Genomic DNA, 18,568 nt, shown 5'->3' on the forward strand with positions numbered 1-18,568 from the left:
GGTATAAAATAAATATCCATCGCATGAAAATCTCAGTTTATATAGTCATATTAAGCTTGTTTCCATATTTTTGACCTAGGGTGTATATGCAACGTTTCGGTAGTCCTGAAAATAATCGTTATGCCACGTGCTGAGTGACAAACATTTTGGTATTTTGTTTGTCTTTGCACCAAATGAACATTAATTTATTAGTTCAAAGTTTTGGGACAGTTCAGTCTGGAATTTAACTAATGTTTCAGTATTTTAGTGAACAATATTCAAATTGTATCATTAATCTTACTTACAGTCCAATTCGAACATTTCGAACGTATTTTGACTTTAGAATATTTGAATAACTAACATTATTTAGTTATGTAACGTACGTAACGTGCGTCTCCCAGGCGCCAATAAATAAGTAAATATTTAGGGACAATCTTACACAGATCGACCTAGCCCCAAACTAAGCAAAGCTTCTACTATGGGTACTAGGCGACGACGATATACGTACGTACATAAATACATACATATATACATAGAACACACCGATGACCCAGGAACTGTGTTCTGTGTTCATCACACAAATAAATGCCCTTACCGGGATTCGAACGCGGGACCATCGGTTTCATAGTCCACCCTATCACCCACCCCATCACCCACACTAGGCCAGACTGGTCGTCAAGATGTACAGTCACCTGCAATAATAATAATATGTTACTCTTCGAAGGCCGCAAAAATATATGACACGCTGTTATGGCTCCACAAATAAGATCGTGTCAGATATTTTTGCGGCCTTCATTGCGTAATATATTATTGCAGGTGACTGTACGGACAAGTAGGCTCTGGCCCCAATTTCACCACGGTGACAGGTGCGACAATTGTAAAACATCACTGTTGCTGACATCACAGGCATCCATGGGCTACGGTTACCGCTTACCATCGGGCGGGCCGTATTCCTGTTTGCCACCATCATTGTATTATTTAAAGAAACTTTATTATATCGGAAAAAAACAGATATTTCTCTTGCTAAGTTTATGACAATTGTCACAAGAAACACGACAATTGTCACGAAATTCCGACATATAACTCATTTCCTGTCAAGTTTCACCGACAATTCTACAAATACATATGTCGACTACAAAAAATAATTCTTGTTTCACAACATAATTGTAATACATTAAATTGTAGCAAAATGCCTGTCATGTTTGTAAGTATTTCTATAGAAAATATTTTATAAAATTGTAATATGTCACCTGTCGCTTGACAATTGTCGCTCGACATATGTCACTGACAATTGTAGCTGTGGTGAAATTGGGGCCAGGTAGGTAGGTAAGGCTGTACGACCGAAATGCACGATATTTGAATGACATCAGATGACACTGTAAGTTCAAATCGTCCTATTGGTCTTGTTGTAGGTAAACTTCATTAGTTTGTTTTGATATGAACTGTCTGATACAAGCAAGTATAGATTTACTTGTACCGTATCGATTATTTATCCAGTTTTTATTTATTAATAACATACGGATTTGGCCGTATTACGTTTGAATATATATATTATTTTAAAAACACAGTCAAAAATTAAAATTAAAAACTAAAGTTAAAAACTAAAATTAAAACTAAGCCTAAAAATAAAACTATAAATAGAAAATTTGCCCCAAATCGCCGTCTATTGGCAGCGTGCCCAGAAGGCTGGCAGCATTGCCACGTTGTATGGCAATGCTGATCCGCTGCGCTAGATATGACCCAGCCCTCTGGTCACGCGTCAACTCGACTAACCTGCGGCTACATTCGTTGAAAACCCTGTGGGCGCTTTCCCCCCAAGGCCCCATAGTTTCAACCCCAAACGGCTCAAATATGCAGCCACTATTTATGGCTGCATACTTGCGCTGCTTGAGAAGCTCGGCCGAGTTGGCAGCCGAGCCAGCCTTCACTGCAGTGCCGTGGAGATGGGACAGCGCTAGGGTGTCGGCACAGGTTGCGTCCCAAACCAGCGGCCGTCCCATCTTCCACGGCACTAGGGTCATACCGTCGGGTCTTTTACCGTCATCGCGGGCGAGGCCGGTAGGTTCTAAAACTGCCGGTGCCCCCGCACTGGCTAAGGCCCGACGGATGATATCATTAAGGCTGGCATGGCGGGGGGCACGCCCAGCGCTTCTACCGCAGGATAGACCATGGTGGCCCAACCGGTCATCTATCTATCTATCTATCTACTAATGGGTATTTTTGTGAAAATAAGTAAACTCTATATCAATATACTTAGCAATTTACCTCTAGTTTTAGGTTAACCTAAATGTATTGTCCTAAGAGTATTAAAAACATATTTAAAAAAATTACAAGTGCGAAATTTCACGGACCGTGTAGTGTGACTTCCCCGGATTTTGAGATATTTTTTTTTTTTTAAATTATGAAGTGATTTTGCAATAATTTATATCAAATATAAAACACTAATCCCTGTTCTACAACATTGTTTAAAAATTGTATGGATAGTATATATAACGACTTCATATAATTTTAAACAACATATATTTTGTGATCAGTTTTCGTGTCACCGCCGCGTGTGGTAATATAAATATGCGGTACTCGGTAGAAAATTATCTTTGCTTCTGGCAGCCTTATTAAAGTTTTTTTAGAACAGCAATACTGTGTTGTTGTCAGGTTTGCAAATGGCTGGAGGGAGTAGTTTTGTCGAAAATTATTTATTTGTGTTCATTTGAAAAAACGGTCAACCTTAATGCGTCACCGCAGTGTTAGAGTTTTAAAAGTAAGTTGCAGTTTCACGTTATTGTTTGTAACATAAGATATACCTCATACATTGCAGATTAAGCCAATTATTTAACATTTGCGAAATCAAAGGAAATGTTTATGTAATATCGAACATGTTCCATATTATCACGACCGTGGCCTCAAAAATCTGTCATCGCCACGGACTTTTGAGTCCACGTTCGTGACATATAGGCACGTGGTCGTGTCATTCTTAATTCGTTTGATTAATTTAGAGGCACATGCTGCATTTTTATTAGCTACAGATCATTTGCTATTATTGCCCTACTGCCAAAGCAAAAAAACAGTTTTTCGCTGGTATGTATGTATGATGTGTATCGAATTCTTTGTCACGCTCTACATACAACCTTTATAGTTTGACGGATTTCAACGTCTGGGCTGTCATTAGGTTTGTCATAGTCATAGGAGTGACTTAGGCTATGTTAAAATAACTATACAAACCAAAATAGCCGAGTTGGCCACCAAAATGCCGAAATGTCACGACTGAGGGACACTTTGTCACAACCGTGTTTATGTACTCATTTTATTTACCTTTCCTGAGGGTATTAAGCTTGACCATATGAATAAAAAAAAATCTTTTTGTATGTACTTTTGATATATGTAATAATATGTGAAAAATAAAAACGTTTATGAAAAAAAATTTTTTTTGGACACAATTTAAGAATCACCCTAACACATACCTTTAAACGAGCAATTCTTGTTTATTATATAGATAGCTAGATATATAGAATACTCTTTATTGGCAACCTCTGTAAAAATATAACCCCACCTTCTATACATATAATAAAGCTGAAGAGGGTCGAAAGTCTGTACATGGAAGATATTCGAAAAAAAGTTGGCTGGGGATACTTAGAACCGATAACAGAACACGTTCCAACAGTTTTTAGAATTTTTGTCTGTTTGTCTGTTTATCTGTTTATCTGTTTATCTGTTTGTCTGTTTATTTGAACGCGCATCACGTGAAAACGGCTGAACGGATTTTGATGCAAACTTTACTACTCTGTCGAGAACATCTCCGGCCAGGTTATAGGCTATAAAAATTCAACCCCTAAAAGGGGGGGTAGCCACTACACTCGATTGACTTAAGTTTGCCCCTGAATCTTATGGCGCTGCTTAGGAAGGAGGGGCAAACTTTGTTCAAATATGTGCTACCACTATAGAGTACCCTGGTAAACTAACAGATGGCGCTGAATTTAATACGTGTTGACATGAATAAGCCACTGAGGAAGGATTTTGCCAAATTAACTCTAAGTTTAGAAGAGAGGGTACGGATATCAACAAATTTAATTGAATAATTATGTTGATTTAATAATACAACAAAATTAAACGACAGTAAATTAATTGCCCCTCATTGCACAGTGCCATCTTTTGGGGAGCTGAGTAAACATTAAGTAATCAAGAAAACTAAAAATGAGTTTACATAGTACGTAGTGGTAAAATAAACACACATATCAACGCGCGTATAATTGCATAATTATTTAAAATTATTAATTTTCTCCGTCGCGAATTATACCTAATCGTAATTATATCGCATCAATATCAAATCCATATTCATACGTATACAGCACTTAATAATTGCCACGAAGGTGGGTACTTTGAAAAAAAAAAAACATTGACCTCTGTCATTTGCAGTGCCGGATTAACCCTTTTAAGCAAAATAAGCACTTGATTAGGGCAGCACGTCTAGGGGGCACCAAAACCGTAGGCAAAAAAACGCGCAGGCTGCATCAGCATTGCAGTCGTCGTGGAGTAGGTACCTACATGAAACTTTTATACGTGTACAAGTACCCATCTAATAACGAAGGGCCGTAGGGATCAAGTAAGAGAGTACATAAGAACATCTCCAACGAAGGCTTTCGATTTGACCTTACGCGGAGGCCCTTAAAGTCATGGAAAAATATCTTGCTTTCGGGCTTGCAGCCAGCCGATTTTTTCGACATAGGTTACCGATTTAATAGCGAATTTTGCTCTCTTGCACGCCAGATTTGTCGGCCAAGCCGAGTTGCTCCTTAGCCGCGATCCTGAGACCTAACTGTCAAAGTGTTATAAGGGGCCCCGTGAAAGCCGAAAACTAAAAGCATCCTACCAAGTAGCGCTTTCGAGTGAAGCCGAAGAGCGAGCAGTAAAAGGGTCATGATTACATGCATAGATTCGATTTCAAGCCACTCATTTGCAGTTCGGCGTTAGGTCTTATTCGAGGCCTTCTGCCTTACGGCAAAGTTGATCTTCTGCCTTAAGTGTAACTTGGGCGTGGATCCAAATCCAAGCTTTCCTCTTTCGCAACTGGGCCTTCTGCCTTGCTCACACTTCGCCAATTAAATTGACTTGGTCAATTCCAAGCTCTGCTTTCTTGCATCTTTTCACTTCTCTTGCATCAAACAACCTCGCTGAGACCCTTAAATATCGAGCCCTATGCGAAGGTAGGCTGATAAAAAACTGTCCCATCCCTTCTCTGTATGAAATCCTGGATCCGCGCCTGGTTGGGACGAAAAGTAAAAATGTACATCTGTCTTTCAAATTGCGTTTTTTATATCGAACATTTTTCGCGCTCGCTTCGCTCGCGTTTTCAATCACTTTCTAAGGTATGATAAAGGTGACATTCGGTTGACAACTGCAGCAGCATTATTCTGTTGCAACGTTACTGCTGCAGCACTGTCAATTTTCGTGATAAAATGATGTGACTGATTTCCATAATAAAAGTCAAAATGTACAACTGTCTATCAAATTGTGTTTTTTAAATCGGTAAATTTTCGCGCTCGCTTCGCTCGCGTTTTCAATCACTTTCCAAGGTATGATAAAGGTGACATTCCGGTGGCGACTGCAGCAGCATTGTTGCAACGTTACTGCTGCAGCATTGTCAATTTTCGTGATAAAATGATGTGACTGATTTCCATAATAAAAGTAAAAATGTACAACTGTCTATCACATTATGTTTTTATATCGAAAAATTTTCGCGCTCGCTTCGCTCGCGTTTTCAATAACTATCTAACATATGACAAAGGGGACATTAGGGTGGCGACTGCAGCAGCATTGTTCTGTTGCTACCTTACTGCTGCAGCACTGTCAATTTTCGTAATAAAATTATGTGACTGATTTCCATACTAACAGTAAAAATGAACTGTCTATCAAATTGCGTTTTTATAACGAAAAATTTTCGCGCTCGCTTCGCTCGCGTTTTCGATAACATTCTAATATATGATAAAGGTGACATTCACGTGGCGACTGCAGCAGCATTAGGTACTCTGTTGCAACGTTACTGCAGCGGCACTGTCAATTTTCGTGATAAAATGATGTGACTGATTTCCATTCTCAGCTGTAATGCGGCAATGAACGTCAGTCAATTTACTAAAAAAATTCAACGTAATCTTGATGACCCTAGGGAGAGGGGGCACCATGGTCTAGAAATGCTTAGGGCATCAAAATATCTTAATCCGGCACTGGTCGTTTGCGGAGTCAAACGATTTGGGACTCGCATTTTATACGTATTTCCATGCCTTCCCGAAAAAAATCGAATCATTCGCGAAAGTCTCGCAACGCATTGAGGTTACAAGGGGCACGTGGTCTTCCTCAGGAGTCTGAAGAAGACCACGGTGAGTGGCGCTCGAGCCAGGCAGGCCGCTTCGCCTTCGCTCGCGCGCGTATACCTTACTGTATCGTTCGATATACACGCACTACTCTGTCGTTTAAATCACGTGTTAAATTTTAATAAGGGCGAAAAAACCTATAGATTTAGGAGTGTAGTTTTATTTAGTGGTACCTAACTGTAAAATATTTTATCTGGACTACAGTCCTTTAGCATATCCATCTGTCAACTTTACTTCAAGTTCCGCCTCCAGGGAAGAGGGAGAGAAATTAGGATTAGAAATTAGCCGCTTACTGACACAGACCGAATTCCACGCGGGCGGAGCCGCGGGCACAGCTAGTAGTAAATATATATATATATATATATATATATATATATATATATATATATATATATATATTTACTAAGGTGGGGTTATATTTTTACAGAGGTTTTATATATATATATATATATATATTTCGGGGGTCTCGGAAACAGCTCTAACGATTTTGATGAAATTTGCTATATGGGGGCTTTCGAGGACGATGAATCGATCTAGCTAGGTCTTATCTCTGGGAAAACGCACATTATTGAGTTTTATATGTTTTCCGAGCAAAGCTTGGTCTCCCAGATATTATGTATTTAACAGATTAAATAAAGGGGAGATTCTCACTTTGACGAGCTGTTTGGAATTACCTATGTTTGGAAAGGTACGTATAACAGTTGTTCCCTTTGTCTACAAGCCAGGATCTGATTATTAGATCATATAAAAATCAAGGAACTTCTTCGTAAGTCATACTGCAGACCAATAGTGATATATTTGGGCGTGATGTTTCACTGTTTTGCAATGTCGGTTCTTTTTTGTTAAATATTATATTGTAACGTACTTATTTTAAAACCGATCACAAAATTTCGAGGAATGCGACCTGCAGAGAACATCAGGACATACGAAAGCATTTTTGCCCAAGCTGAAACTTTCGCTAACGTCCGGTCAATAATCGCACACATACAATATTATCAAGTCTTCTATCAGTGGCGGATTTGCAGTCTTTGCCGTCCTAGGGTCCGAGGCCCCAGGCTCTGTAGCCGCCCCTTTCTCATCAAGTCAGTTCCCATCGTATTGACTACATTTTGAGTTATTTCTTGTTATCATCATCGATTTTTTTGTCACAATTGGCCGCCCCCAAAAAACTTGCCGCCCTAGGCCCGGGCCTACTTGGCCTTAGGGCAAGTCTGCTATATTACCTAGGTAAGATGTATTCTGGAAATTATGTTCCAAAATCACCCATAGCGCCATCAAGTTACAGTCCATTTTTGGAACTGATGATTATCTGATGTTTTCATAATACTTAACCTACTAAAATTTTTGGGTCTATACAAACAGGTGTAGATAGATTAAACCTTTGGCTGTATTCCCACGATTATGAATTCGAAACAATTTGTTATTCGAATCAGAAATCAAGGACCTTGTTAATATTCGGGCACCAACAGCAGGTGATTGATTGACGCCATCCAGGACAGTTAACGAAGCTTTCCGATCGCCTCGCTGCATTTTTTTTCGTCGTTGGCAAACAAGCCGTACGTAAATAAGGACCCGCAAATATATGACTGAAATTCAATTAAATATGCTCTTTATGCGTAATTTGCCGTTGAAGGGATCGGAATTTTGGGGAGTTAAAAAAAGATTTGGAGTAGGTATTTACGGATTCGATTTTCTGAGGACCTCAGAACAACATTTGTTACCTTGTCGTGGTTTAAATTAAGAAAAAAATGTATATTTTTATACTATGTCGGTGGCAAACAAGCTTACAGCTCGTCTGATGGTAAGCAGTCACCATAGCCTATGGCCGCCTGCAACTACAGAGGTGATATGCGCGTTGCCGACCCTAGCTTGTTTGTACATAATATTGGCGCGAGTGAGACGCACGGGCAAATGAGAACAAAATTACATCATTTAGATGTCAATTTGATGTCAAATGCAAGTTTGAATTATTTATTGTCCTCCGAGTCTTTACCAACAAAATGTCCACTTTTACTAGAAACATCACAGACCAATACAAAACGTTTTATCAATAGCCGAGGTGACCTGAATAGCCTGATTAATGAAATGCAGATGATAACATCAGCTGTAAACTGTTTGTTTAAGAGATGGGCCGAATACGAATATTCGGCCGAATGTTCGATTTAGATATTACCGAACTGAATATTCGGCCGAATCATTCAGTTCATCTGTATCATTCTAATAAACCATTTAAAAACCAAGGGCACCAAATTTAGATAGGTATTTTTAATTTTTAGTTTTAGTTATTTTAATTGTAGTTATTAGTTTTAGTTATTTTAATTGCAGTTATTAGTTTTAGTTATTTTAATTGTAGTTATTAGTTTTAGTTTTATATTCCTGTTCTTGTTTATACTAATTAATTGTAATAAATTTAACATGGTGTTCATTATTTAAAAACGCTTCAATTATATTAGCAGCTAAAAATGAATCACTTCCTGGACAATCAATTACTTAGAAACACACAAGTCAAAAGGCAAGGGACTCGTAATCAAATTTTTAGCACTCTAAATACTTAATCAAAACATCCTATGTTTTGTTCCTCATTTGTGTTTAATGACAACGGAAAAACGTAACTTGATGAAAGAGAGGAGGTGCTTAAAAATTTTCTAGAGGAGCTTACATTTTATAGTAGTGTTACAACAAGACAAATATAATAAAGAATAATCGGCACTTTAACCGAATAATTGGGCCGAATACGATCACTGAAATATGACTGAATATTCGGCCCATCTCTAGTTTGTTTATTTAGCTGTTCAAGTAAATCCTTCTGTTCGAGTTTCGGGGCCTATTCAAATTTCAAAGCGATAGCAAACAAGACGCGTGTATAGTTTAAGCTTGAGTGATTATCTTTATTGACTGAGTGACAATTTCATATCTAAATATTAATAGACATCTATTCTGATTAATTTTCGCTTTGGTTATATCTTCACAGTCATTGGCAATGAAGGTTAAATTAATCAATGATTAATTAGCCTTCATTCTCAATGCTTGGCACATGTCTCTATTGTGAGCTTGTTTAATGGCTCCTACACACAGATATATAGTAATGTTGATTGAGACATAAGTAAATGTTACATTCCACTGGTAAAGGATACTGATGGTCGACGCTTACGCTGTTATTAACGAATCTCCAATACTAATGTGGTCCTATGCGATGTAAGCGCCAACCGCCATAAGATACTTTACCCGTGGAACGCCACAAATAAGTAAATATTCTTTATCGTGTAATACATACTGAAAAGAAGAATATCGAAGAAACACACAGATAATCAAGATCAGTTCAAAATCAGGTGTGACTATTATTCGAATACATTTCTATTATTTTCTATGGCAAGATATATTATTTAAAAACGAAAGAAAAAACTCAGACATATCCAAAAAGTACATTACTTAATTACGTATTGAACGTGTGGACCTTAACATAACTTTGCCCACCGCGTCACACTAAAAGCGAAATAACTGAAAAGTAGTTAAGTACAGATACACTTTCTTCACTTTCCTCTTTTTACGGTACTGGATTATATTTGAGTGGTTTATACGGTACTTTAGGGCTTACGGTGCCTTCTGGCACACACATTAAAATATTTTCATAAAAAATTATTTGTTTCCTAATAGTAGACCTAGTCTTGTTTCCTTTTTTACGTTTAATAATTTTTCTGTTTGTTTCAGAAGAGGCAGCCATGAGCAGACCGCACCGGACTCGAGCGTGTTGAGGAAGCAACAATGAGCAGGCGTTGCAGGAGCTTCGCCATCACCGTTCAAATCATCACCATCATCTGCCAAGGTACCTTCATTATCTTTTCAGCTAAAATAAAACCTAGTCTGACTAGCTGTTATGAACTATACCGTAAAAATATAAAACTTTGCCCTTTCACATAACTTTACCCACCGCGTCACAGTTCAGTAAAAGCGAAATAAACTAAAAGTAGTTATAGATACACTTTCTTGAGAAATGCATCACAGTTCAGTAAAAGTTATTTCGCTTTTACTGAACTGTGATGTGGTGGGCAAAGTTATGTTAAAGAGCAATTTTTACGGTACGTGCTTAGGATAATATAGATTTCTTCAAGAAACACAAGTATGAGCACTATGATGTAACACTTCAACTGTTAACCTTGGATACAACAGCTCTGAAAAGTGACCCCGTATTTTTTCGGAACCATTGCCACACATTTCTAAAACTAGATATTTATTATTCTTCTGTCTTATAATTTATCACACACATGAAACTAGATTTGAATTGCTCATGGTGTAAGGGTTCTTAGAAGTCATTCCCATCCATGCAAACTGCCACCACAATTCCCATCCCAAGATTAACGGACTATCCGCCATTAAGCTAAATACCATCGTCCTCACTTGACTGACAATTTGCGTACCTTATCTCAAAGACATTCGGTCTATCTTTGGTCAGTCAAAAGGGTTACTGTTAACAAGTAATGTCGAATAAATCTACAGAACAATCCTAATACTCCATTGTTGCTAAGGTGACGGTGTTAATAGATTACCGAGTTCCGAAGTTAGGTACATGGAAAGTTTTCAAATAAAACGTTTCCAAAGGGCGTTTATAATGAAGAAAATATTTTGAGCAGAACTCATTTAATTAAATATGCCTATTGCTCTGACTTTTGTCGAGTTGTGAAACAGAAGTACAGTTTATTTGTCGCATTGAAGCCGGGCCAATTGGTATGTAGTCTCAACCGATAGAAACGTTGAAATAGAATATATATGCATCTATATTCTCAAAATTTTATTTACTAAACAATTGTGGCTTTAAGAAGGCCAATTAGAGAAGGGTCCTTATGCTAAAAATTGTAGAAAGCCACAATTTACCATCATTACTCAGTAATCTAGCAATTATCAGTAAAAAAATCAATTGCCCATATCATATTGCATTGTAGGGTAACGTGTACAGATTAGCTTTTTTTTCTTTTCAAACATTGAAAGTAACTTCAAATAACCGTAATAAATATCCAATCTTTATTCGGTAAAGAAGGTAAGATGTCTATAATCTATAAAACACACAGTAATAAATAAACCGTGTTCAGACCGCCGGAAATCAGAAAACGTCCCGGTATAAAATATATTAATCTCTGGATTATATTTTTGTATAGAATATAATAATAGGCTGTTATTAACACAAATTTCCATCAAACCATCAAAGTAACAATCAAAGGTTATTTCTTGGAAAACTTATAAAAAGCGGGAAAATTAAAGCAATATGAAACTTACTGTAACAATGACAGTTTTTTTTGCAAGTACATATACCTATTTGATTTGATCTGAACGAGCTCGGTGCCGTCGATTGGACAGAAACGGCGCTAGACAGAGAAGGATGGCGTTCCTTAGTGTCAGAGGCCAAGATCCACTTCGGGTCGCTGCGCCACGGCTGTAAGTAAATAAGTAAGTATACCTATTTGATGTGTGGTAAAAAGAACATGGCGTAAGTTTTTATCAATGTCACATCAGTAGTAAGCAAGAATAAAGCGATCAATGTAATCTAAAGGTTGGCGGCGTTTGAGTTACTTAGCTACATAATATAATCACTACACCTTATAAAACAAGGTCCACCGCCGCGTCTGTCTGTTTGTATGTTCGTAATAAACTCAAAAACTACTAAGCGGATTTTCATGCGGTTTTCACCTATCGATAGAGTGATTCTTGGGAAAGGTTTGTGTATAATTTGTTTACCCGTGCGAAGCCGGGGCGGATCGCTAGTTAATTTATATAACTGAAGACGTGAGTAGATCTTTTTAGAATCCTAATCCTAATATTGACTTATGATTTTACACAATCAGTACAGATTTACCGTTTGCATCGCTGGGAGCTTTAGTAATAAAGCCAGAAACTTCATCAAAGGCTGTATTTTCTTTTACAATAAAGGCGAATGATGAAACTCTGTCCATAGATTGAATAGATATTGTATTGTTATTATATAGATATATCTTTTTGTAAATATTGATAAGACTTTTGGAAAGATGATTGCCGAATATTCGACGGATCAGGTACGACGGATGTTTGTGCTTATAAGTAGGTAAAGGTTTATGATAAATATTCATATCCAAGTAGTTGTTATAGTTAAATTGATGAGATAATACTTGCAATATTATGTTCAGATTGAACTGATTAATATTGAAACCCAAGATAGTTGTTTTAGACGGCGTATCATAATTATTTAGATTAACGTTAAATCGTTGACATCTCTCATATGATTTAGAAATAATGCATCGTGATGATTCAGAACCCTGTAATTAGCATACTAGTATATATCTTTGTATATTTGGTAGCATATTGATGATATAACAGAACAAGTTAAAAAAAAAATCGCGTTTCGAACATGTAAAATCATAATTTTTAGCGGAGGTATATCGGTTTATTTTATTCATAACGTTTCTAACTACTTGACGAAATTCTAGGAATAATTTGGGGTAGACATGATTTCAAGTCAACAGACGTATTCATTATTGTCAATAGTTTAAATTAATGGTAAGTATTTTAATTATTTCATCTTTTATAATATAGCCAGACGCCATGATACTCACATCAAACAGATCTGAAGATTCCTTTTAACTTTTGAATCACTATGACACTGAAGAATGTTTTAATAAGATACAGGGTTGAAATTTTTTTTACAAAAATAAAAGTCAAATATACAATACCTAAAAATATTAATAATACATCACGAAACGATCCTTGACTGTTATTGTAGCTTCAACTCAATGTTCAGCGAAACAGAAAATCGGGAAACAATAACCTTTGCAATAACACTAAGGATTAATAAACATGTATTTAGTTAGTAGTGGCTTGGCTCCAGTAAGAAAAACAATTGAAATGGAATATAAATTGGAACAATTACAGGAATGAAACAAGGAGGCCAATACCGTTTTAACCGTTTGATAAGGTTTTGAAAAGAAACTAATCTTTAGGTAAACGTGATTAATTTTGGTCATCTTATGGTCAAATCATTATTCAATAAAGGTGATATTCGGATGTCAACTGCAGCTGCATTACTGCTGCGACATTATTGCGGTGGCGTTGATGTCGCCGCTGTCAATTATCTTGTCAATATATGTCAATTTCCTTGATAAAATTAATGACGGATTAAATGTCATAATCGTGACAGTAATGCGGCAGCGTACGATAAAAATTAACAGATACAGCGGCAGCGTTTATGCCACAACAGAAATACAGCTAGCCATAACGCGCATCCATCTTAAGTCAGTCTCATCTGTTTCGATCCAATCTGCGGCCTCTAAAATATATGAAATATTTTGTCCTCTGAAGTGAACAAAGAAAAACGTAGGTTATAATAACTTCTTAATACACAGTCAACAGAATTATTTAGCTTAGCGCCCCTGCATAGATACATATTTGTATAGGCCCTTAAAAACTAACATCACGTTTGTAACCGTTAAGGTTACTGTATCCGTCTGGCTAAGTAAAAGAGGCAATATCCATATCTCGTTGTACATCAGCCAGCCTCTTAGCAACGTGTTGAAGTGACGTGATTAGGACTAAGTGCTGTCATTAACTGAGGCTAGAACAAAGTTTATCATTTTAATTCTGCTCTTAACTTGACTCACTGAGACGATATGTCATTTTCTATGACGCCTGATCGTTGACCACGTGGTGCTTTCCATAGAAAAAGAAGCACCGGAAGCTCCGGCCCGGTCCCGGCCCGGTCCAGCGTGAGTCATCCTTAAGTGTTCTATAAATGTCTACGACTTGTAATTTCAACCATCCTTTTCATGAAAAAATTTCATTTAAGGCTGCCAATTCGAGCATACAATTTTATTGACATCAATATATACATCTAAACGATGTCATTTAGTTATCATACACGCGTGAATCTCATCAAAATTATGTAAGTAATTATGTTATCAATCGCCCTGCAGAAACTTGCAACTTTCGAAACCTTCATTAACTTTTTCTTTGCAGTGTTGACGGAGGAACCCCGCTTCGCGGAGCCCATCCCCAACGTGACTGTGGCATTAGGGCGCGATGCTAGCCTACCGTGCGTCGTGGAGCACCTTGGTACCTATAAGGTTAGTCTTTATTTTAATTCTAAAGTTACGGTGGAAGGTTGACGAAGAAGCCCCGCTTTGCGGAGCCCATTCCCACCATGACTACGATGGAATTAAGGTAAATCTTCTTCATCCAATTACTAAGATGTCGTAAGAGTATGAATGAAAAATAAGGTACATTTTTACAAATGACCCTGAAGGGGCCTTATCAAATTTTATAAATTTACCTAAATTTGTTAGTTTCCGATGATTATAAGTAGTATCAACTAGGTATAATCATAATCAAGCACAATTAAAACATAATTTTGTAATTATCTATTAATGCTGTCTTAACAAACGGGTTCACTTTAGATGATTTATTTTTTTGTTACAAAACACAAAACAAAAAAATATATTTAGACATCTAAGTACCTATTTGCCATCTATAATATCTTTTAGAAATGATCTAGGTAAGTAGCACGACCTATTAAGAATTCTATATTAAAAAGGAACAAAAGCTAAGATTAAATGATAAAACTATAAACAGACGTACATTTAGTAAATCAAGATCATCTAGAAGATCATGACACAGTTAATAAAGCTTACCTCCTGGGCCTTGTAAATATTTACAAAGAAAGATTTACAAGTAACTTAATAGAGGTCAGAAACAAAAGATTATCTCCAAAGTCAGACACAAAGACGCGATATTAAAAAGTAAAGTCTGCTTTCAACTTAATATATTTAATTAGTGCTACGCAGCTTGTTTGCTTGAAACTTAAATTGAGAAATTGCAATTTCATTGTGCACATATTAATATTAGAGCATCTGCTTGGTAAATTTAATCTAATCTTTTTTGCTTTTATTATAATAGATTTTACTGCCTTTTGTTATATTTGATAAGGAGCGGTATTCAAATATTACAATTTGTTAAGCTATTGATCTTGTTATGGTACGTCCCTAATATGATTGTCAGTGAGTTGAACGACAACTAAAGCCGTGACAAGCGTCAGTGGCCATAGATGATCTTCAGATGTCAACTGCAGCTGTATTAGGGTAACATTCCATTTCTGACCGCAGCTGCACTACTAGTACGAACGCGTCGGTGTTATTGTCAATTTCCATAGTAAAATGAATGGTAGTACTGCTGTCGTTGGAAATGGACTGTCACCTTTACGGTAACATTCCATTTCTGATCGCAGCTGCACTACTAGTACGAACGCGTCGGTGTTATTGTCAATTTCCATAGTAAAATGAATGGTAGTACTGCTGTCGTTGGAAATGGACTGTCACCTTTACTGCTGCGGCGACAATGTTGCAGCCTGTCAGATTCCTTGATATAATGAGTAACGGAATGAACGTCATAATCGCGACAGTACTGCGGCGTCGAACGTCACTCATTTTATCAAAGAAACGTATGGACCTGGGAGTATATATTTTTCACGAATGTCATAATATAAGTAGGTCACATCTCATGGGAAACCTTGTTCAGTATGGCCATCTTTATACATTTTTAGGGTTCCGTACCCAAAGGGTAAAACGGGACCCTATTACTAAGACTTCGCTGTCCGTCCGTCCGTCCGTCCGTCCGTCCGTCCGTCCATCCGTCTGTCACCAGGCTGTATCTCACGAACCGTGATAGCTAGACAGTTGAAATTTTCACAGATGATGTATTTCTGTTGCCGCTCTAACAACAAATACTAAAAACAGAATAAAATAAAGATTTAAATGGGGTTCCCATACAACAAACGTGATTTTTGACCAAAGTTAAGCAACGTCGGGAGTGGTCAGTATTTGGATGGGTGACCGTTTTTTTTTTTTGCTTTTTTTTGTTTTTTTTTTTTGCATTATGGTACGGAACCCTTCGTGCGCGAGTCCGACTCGCACTTGCCCGGTTTTATTGATATTCGGGACCATTACCTCCACAGCACCTAGTATAATATAGCATTACAATCGGTAAATAATTATTGGGGTATCAATTCGCAGAAAGCATATGAAAAACATCCTCTGGGAAACCGTTTGAAAAATCTGAATTCCTGCATTGTGAAAAATAATTGACACTTACGCGTTTCATCAAGTATATTAAAATCGTAAGTTGAGCGTGTAACTTCGCTCGGCGTTGAGTTATGCTTCATATTTACAGAATTTTCCTGTATCGTGATTGAATACACGGAAAACGAGTTTCACCTATATTAATGAAACAGCCAAATTTTTTCCACTTGTACATTTATAATAAATTCGAAATATATTAACAGTTATTTTTGAAAATGTATTTACGAAAGTATAATTATGTTCATGTTAAATGGATACAACTAATTTAATAAAATTGTTATAAAAAACTAACTTTATATTCGAAGCCTGGTATAAAATTGGCGTCGACTGAGGGCACATTGAAAGCTGTATAAAATTTCTCAAATTCTAAAGTATAAAAACGCTCGACGTATAATTCTCAAACCGCCAGCATTCCTAAAATATACCTCACACCGGAATAAATTGTACCTCAAAAATTGATAACAGAGTAAAATTTTCAAACAATAAACGTTTACTTTCATTGCGTCGTCTAAGTGGCTCATTATAGGCACTTTCACTATTGCCCACGTAATTTGATATGAGAAAGTGGCTATATCGACGATAATAATTGTATTTAAATTCCTAAAAACAAAACTTTTAACCCACATTTAAAAACAAAAAGTTAAAGTAACACAAAAACCGACTTACAAAAGGCACTCAACACGTTCGCCGCTGACCGTACCCGAGTGCCCTCCCGGGAAATCTGCAGCCGACGGGTTACCACTTCACCCCTACGCTTGTACTTACAAATTAACCCTTTTTAACCCGCCGCGTAAACGCCCCGTATTAATGTTACGGCCCGGTTTAACATTAGCTTGATTGTTCTTATTTTTAGTACGACAACTTTTGGGATTAAAAACGGGAAGGTGCCCCGTGTATTGCTCGAAATGTTTTTGAGCTTTGCGGCTATCGTTTGCGGATTAGGCGAGCTTATACGGCACTTTGTGTTACTATAGCTTAATTTAAAGCTGTTAAGTGTTTGTTAGATGTATTTAGTTTTTAATTAGACAATATTTTCTTTTTATTACATGACTAATCTCAAACTGAATTACGTATCACGTACAATTGTACATTGCCACTGAAGACTGATAAATAAATAAATATTATATGACATTTTTACACAAATTGACTAAGCCCCACGGTAAGCTCAAGAAGGCTTGTGTTGTGGGTACTCAGACAACGATATATATAATATATAAATACTTAAATACATAGAAAACAACCATGACTCAGGAACAAATATCTGTATCATCATACAAATAAATGCCTAAACCAGGATTCGAACCCGGGACCATCGGCTTCATACGCAGGGCCACTAACCCACTACGCCAGACCGGTCGTCAAATTCATGCTGAATGTACTTAATTATATAGAATATACAGATGTACTATTGTACATTAAGTAATGTTCGAGCAAGTTTGATATATTTATTTAAATTAATTATTATTCTAACTATTAAACGGGACTTAATTGTGAACTCTATATTATTATTTATTTAAGCACTCACAGGTTTCGTTTTCAAATGTCTGTCTTACTTCAGAGAATCTCTGACTTTGTAACAAAACGAACACACACTTTAAAGCCACATCTAATGGTATGTCAGAGACGTCGAAGCAAGTTTAATTCTTGTAGAAATTCAATTGTACAATGGACTCAATGGCCGGCTCTGGCTTTTATTGCTGACCTACGCCGGAAGAATCCGCCATAATGCGACTATGTTTTGAAACTGGCTTACCTTGTCTTACACTGCTTTCCCATAGTGACATTTAGCTAGCTCAATTTAAGAATCAGCTACACCGTACTTGGCGCAGCGCAGACATGGCCGTGTTCGCCCGCCTCAAATAAGTAGTATAACATTTGATCAAGAATATTCATATTTGCCACGCTTTGTTTTGCCATGCGTTGTTGTCGCAGTTCTTGTACTTGATATCCAATACGCAGTAAAGTATTTAATTTCTTCACTGCAACCTCGCAAAGAACTCACAGTAAAAATAACAAATCAAAAACAATGACATCCGCCATCTCCCGGGCACGCACTGCAGCACTAACTGCAAAGTTAGACCAAGATAAGTCTGCAACGATCTTGATAGCACACGCAGTGCAAGTGTTATTTATACGTCA

General features: G+C 37.1%; 1 protein-coding gene and 1 long non-coding RNA gene across 2 annotated transcripts in view; one reads left to right on the forward strand and one right to left on the reverse strand.

Moving 5' to 3' along the window:
• Positions 1 to 18,568, reverse strand: part of LOC134793860 (uncharacterized) — a 355,027-nt gene that overhangs the window by 268,882 nt on the left and 67,577 nt on the right. The gene's annotated exons all lie outside the window — the stretch shown is intronic.
• Positions 1 to 18,568, forward strand: part of LOC134793852 (lachesin-like) — a 108,284-nt gene that overhangs the window by 32,638 nt on the left and 57,078 nt on the right. The window contains exons 2-3 of the mRNA XM_063765571.1: positions 10,050 to 10,164; positions 14,316 to 14,422. Coding sequence (XP_063621641.1) covers positions 10,104 to 10,164; positions 14,316 to 14,422 — 168 coding nt within the window. The 5' untranslated portion in view covers positions 10,050 to 10,103. The remainder of the gene's footprint in view (positions 1 to 10,049; positions 10,165 to 14,315; positions 14,423 to 18,568) is intronic.

Source organism: Cydia splendana, chromosome 9 (assembly GCF_910591565.1).
Source record: "Cydia splendana chromosome 9, ilCydSple1.2, whole genome shotgun sequence".
NCBI classification, from domain to species: Eukaryota; Metazoa; Arthropoda; class Insecta; order Lepidoptera; family Tortricidae; genus Cydia; species Cydia splendana.